At 47.3% G+C, this 4,911-nt stretch overlaps 1 protein-coding gene across 5 annotated transcripts in view; it reads right to left on the bottom strand.

The window, feature by feature from the left end:
- Nucleotides 1–4,625, bottom strand: part of Znf7 (zinc finger protein 7) — a 12,668-nt gene extending 8,043 nt beyond the window's left edge. For 2 of the 5 annotated variants that reach the window (XM_029469384.1, XM_029469386.1), the window contains exons 1-3: nucleotides 4,533–4,625; nucleotides 3,224–3,267; nucleotides 2,775–2,901 (exon numbers count right to left, since the gene is read on the bottom strand). In XM_029469384.1, the coding sequence (XP_029325244.1) occupies nucleotides 2,775–2,901; nucleotides 3,224–3,226 (130 nt within the window). In that variant the 5' untranslated portion in view covers nucleotides 3,227–3,267; nucleotides 4,533–4,625. The other 3 variants (XM_021182883.2, XM_029469385.1, XM_029469387.1) reach the window with 3 other exon arrangements.
- Between the last annotated feature and the right edge of the window lie 286 nt (nucleotides 4,626–4,911).

Here is a 4,911-nt window from a genome sequence, read left to right as displayed (position 1 = left end):
AAAAAAAAAATTTCATATGGCTACACGTGTGTCATCGGAGGTGGATTTTGGTATATAGTAAAGAAAGCCTTAATTAGAAAAAATTAAAATAGTTTAAATTTATACATTGATGATTATAAAAAATCAGGCATTAGATGTTAAATAATAACTGACCATGGGGCTGGCAAGTTAGTTCAGAGGTTAAGCGCAATGACCGTTACAGATTAACCTGCTCCTGGAAATATGCCACTAGCATTTGACAGCCCCCACTTAACACATCTTTTAGAATTGTTATGTTTCGATGATTTATAGTGATGTCACCTGTTCTGTTTGTGATTCACTGAATACATGGTGTCAGAGTTGTAATGCTTGGATGATTTTTGTGCTTTACTGTGCCAAATGATTTTTGTTGGTATCTGTGATTGTTTCATTGGATATAGTTTCTAAGAGATGTAACGTGTTTTTTTTTTTTTTTTTTAATGTATAAAATTCCCTGCTTGAGAGCTGCAGAGTACACTCAGATTCAAATAGCCTCTGTGTTTGTTTCTGTTTGTCACCACTAAATCCTTACCCACCTACCTTCAAGGACCCTCATTCCAGGGACCCTCATACCCGACTGGGGTGGTTCATAGCAGGCATTGACCTCACAGAAGGTAAAATCTCAAAGAAGAAAATCATTACCCTTCCTGGTTGTCTGTGGAATGATAGAGCAAACAGAACACCCTCCATGTGTTTTGCTTATTAGAGTGACATGGGTTAAACCAGATGTGCATTTAAGATGGCTCTTGCAAAGTATGGAGTAAGTATAAGTTGTTGGTGCTATCATTAGTAGTACCCTATGTTAAAATTCTAAGAGGGGGGCTGGAGAGATGGCTCAGCAGTTAAGAGCACTGACTGCTCTTCCAGATGTCCTGAGTTCAATTCCCAGCAATCACATGGTGGCTCACAATCATCTGTAATGGGATCAGATACCCTCTTCTGGTGTGTCTGAAGATAGCTACAGTAATAAATAAATAAATCTTTTCCTTTAAAAAAAAAAAAAAAAAAAAAAGGCGGGCATGGTGGCGCACACCTTTAATCCCAGCACTTGGGAGGCAGAGGCAGGCAGATTTCTGAGTTTGAAGACTGCCTGGGCTACATACAGAGTCAATTCCAGGGCAGCCAGGGCTATACAGAGAAACCCTGTCCTGAAAACCCCTCCCCAAAAAACGGAAAAATAAAGTGTGTATGTATGTATGTATGTATGTATGTATGTGTGTGTGTGTATATGTGTGTGTGTGTGTGTGTAAAATAAAAAATATATAAAAATTCTAAGGTGTATATTTCAGGTGCTATATTTACAACAGGTCATTAGTGAAATCTAACACAAGATATGCTAAACACCTAAACACCACAAGTCAATTAGTTACAGCAACCACTGAAGAAGAAAGCAAAGGAGCTGCACAGAGACATGATTCTAGAACTCACACAGTAACAACCAGGGACAGGACAGGACAGGAAGGACACCCAAATCCTCAAAAACCAGACAAACAAACAAACAAACAAACAAACAAAAGGATCTTAAGTTGTTTTACTTTCTTTGTTGTTGTTGTTTTGGTTTTTGTTTTGATGTTGTTGTTTTTTCTTTTTTTTGGTTTTTCGAGACAGGGTTTCTCTGTATAGCCCTGGCTGTCCTGGAACTCACTTTGTAGATCAGGCTGGCCTCGAACTCAGAAATCAGCCTGCCTCTGCCTCAGGAGTGCACCACCAGGCCCGGCGGATGTTGTTTTCAAAACAGTATTTCTATTAGGCCCTGGTTATCTTGAAGTTGTAGATCAGGCTGTTGAACTCATAGACTGGCCTGCATCTGCCTCCAGCTGGGATTAAAGGCATGCACACCATGCCTAGCCTGTTTGGTTTGTTTGCTTGCTTCCTTTATGCTCTCTGTGATGCTAGGCACTGACGGAGCTTTCTATGTGAGGCTCTACCATTGACCGGCATGTCCTCCAGCTCTTAATACACCCTACTGACAAAACCTCACAAAACTGGATTTTGCCAGGCTGGATTGGATGAATGGTTACAGGCCTGCTCTAATGCTGAGAGAGGTACCTGAGAGAGGTACCCCTACCTCCCCTCTCCTGATCCACTAGCCCAGGCATCCTCAAGAACCCAGGACACTCTCTTGTTGTAGGTACCACCATCATGTGGGATCAGCTCTGAAGGCGGCACAGCAGCCAGCAAGTAAGACATTCCATTCTACCACAAAGGTGAAACAAAATACAAAGCTGCCTGTGCTAGAGCAGCTTGCAGGGAAGACAGCAAGAACAGGAGTCAAGTCTGATGGCAAGGCAGACTGAAAGCATTGACAGAGGTCACTGGTTCCAGAACAGGTTTCCCTGGAGATTCCTCACACTAACAAGGATCTTTTTCCTTCCTTCCTTCCTTCCTTCCTTCCTTCCTTCCTTCCTTCCTTCCTTCCTTCTTTCCTTCCTTCCTTTCTTTCCTTCCTTCTTTCTCTCTCTCTTTCTCTTTCTTTCTTTCTTTCTTGGTTGTTGTTTTGTTTAAGCTACTACTTCAAGTGTGGGTTCCAGTTCTCACCTGATAATTTAACAGCGTGGGAGAAACAGGTCTGACTGGTTCCCAGAAGTCCACTTACCTAGGGCTCCATCACCTAGGTGATGTGTGTAAAGCCTGGAGCTAGCCTGGCAAACTCAGATTCAAGGTTTAGCCCCCAAGGCCCAAGCAGTTAGCACCCACACCCCCATCTCTGACAAGTGCACGGTGTTTGAAGCAGACCTCCCAGGGGGGAGCCTCACCCAGTCCTGCCACGCTGCTGTGGTTCTCCAGCATCACCTCCCTGTAGAGGGCCCTCTGACCAGAATCCAGACACTGCCACTCCTCTCGAGAGAAGTGCACAGCCACGTCGCCAAAGGTCACCGCCTCCTGTAAGAACACACACTAACATCCCAGCTCTACTACTACAGCCCTATAATACCTCCAACAGGACTGGTTCCTTTTGGCTCTTAAACCTTATGAGAAAAGAAGGGACTTAATCCAAAGGAGTGACCTTACGCCCCTCCCCACTGAACAGACACAGCTAAACTCCGGTCTGGGTGGACATTTATTCACCCCCTCAGGGACTGAGCCTGGCCAGAGCCACAGTGAGGGTCAAAGCTAGGTATGTGATCAGGCCCAGTGGAAAGGGTAGGATGTGGGGGCTTGACAGGAGTGGAGAGGGAATACAGGCAGCAGCCAGGCTCCCTACCATGAGATCTGGAGGGTGGGATCCGCTTGTCCTGAGTCAGACACCTGTAAGAAATCATAACGAGATCAGAGGTCAGAGGGGAGGAAGCTCCCCAATTCCCAGGGTGACTGGAGGGGCTCTGTACCCCACTGCTTCTTTACCACCCAAGCCAGATGCACAGACACACCAGACTGGGCAAAGGCTGATATTTGAATATCAGCTCCTGAGCCTTCTTGTCTGGGTTGTGTGGGAGTAAGGGCTTGAGCCATGATGTACAGCTGCAGCAGGTGTGTGTGTGTGTGTGGAACACACCTTTAGTCTCTGAGTTCAAAGCCAGCCTAGTCTACAGAATGAGTTCCAGGACAGTTAATGCTACTCAGAGAAATCCTGTCTCAATAAACCAAAAATAAATGAATGAATGAATGAATAAATGGCTGCCATAGGCCACACATTCAACTGAACAACGAGGGAGAGTTCATGGGACATCTAGTAGAAAAGACAAATGGCCACACATAAAATCACATCAACAACAGTGCTGAAGTACGGGGGACTAGTATAGTGTTTAAATGAGAAACTCTGGTAAAGTTTAAACTCTAGGCCAAGCTGGTGGCTGAGGTAGGAAACGCACTTCAGGATCTGAAAATGGGGCCAAGTGAGCCAGTGTGTGAACCAAAGGAGAGAAGGGAAGGACTAAATTCCAGAACAAGCTACAGCTGCCCTAAGTCACAAGGATGACGACAACAAAAGGATTCAAGAAGTCCCCTTCTGCTAAACCAAAGCCCTTGGGCCCCTCCTGGCACACACAAACACCCACCGTCAGGTCAAAATGGGAGAGAGGAAGCTGTCTTTCCAGGTAGCTTTTGGCCCAGGTATCTGGCCACTGGCTAGACTGGCCAATTAGCAATGAACACTAGAAAAGAATTCCTCTCTCAGACCCCAGCATTTGGACAACCAATGGGAAATCGCGGTCTCAGATACAGAAGAGCAAATCCTGAGGTGCCTTCTGAGTCCGCAAGCGTGACCGACTCCAGGTCATTCAGATGCAGAAATGAGAGGAGAGATAGTCCCAGAAAGTGATTACTCACGAGGAACGAGGGAGGTTGCACCCAGCCCCAGGCCTGGAGGGAAGCAGCCTTGCTCAGGCTTAACACGGGAGCCCGGGAGCAGGCTAGAGGAGCTGGGATGCTCGGCTATTCAACTCCGCTGGGATCACGTCTTCGGCTTAGGCATTCACAACAGCACCGAGCCGCCCACGCCTTCCATCCTTTTGGGGAGTAAGAGCCAAGTGCCCCTTGCCCTGAAAACAAGAAAAGCGACTGCGCCTACTCACCTGCCCCGGCGCGTGGTGGATCCCAACAAGAGAGCCACCGGAAAGGGCTTTGCAAGCTTATCCCACTGTGCCCCACCCGGGCGACTTCCGCTCGCTGGCCAGCGCGCCCCGTTTGTTCTTCAGCTCCGCCCCCCGCCAGGTTACAGGGGTGGGGGCGGGGCCAGAAGTTGTCACAGCCCATAAAGGGCTGGGCTAGAGACTGAGAGGCAGGGCCGGGAAGTGTGGCTGAAGGTCACCGAAGGCCAGGGCGCGACCAGGAGGCGGGGCCAGAGGATGCATTTCTGATGAGAAAGAGCCTACCCAACAACAGTCTCACTACCAACCCCCAAAAGCTATACCAAAGGCTTTTCCTTACCAAAAGTCCCTTTGGGTCCCTGAA

The sequence above is a fragment of the Mus caroli genome, chromosome 15, assembly GCF_900094665.2.
Source record: "Mus caroli chromosome 15, CAROLI_EIJ_v1.1, whole genome shotgun sequence".
Classification (NCBI taxonomy): Eukaryota; Metazoa; Chordata; class Mammalia; order Rodentia; family Muridae; genus Mus; species Mus caroli.
Note: the sequence above shows the minus strand (reverse complement) of the source record. Positions and strands in the feature narration are given on the sequence as shown.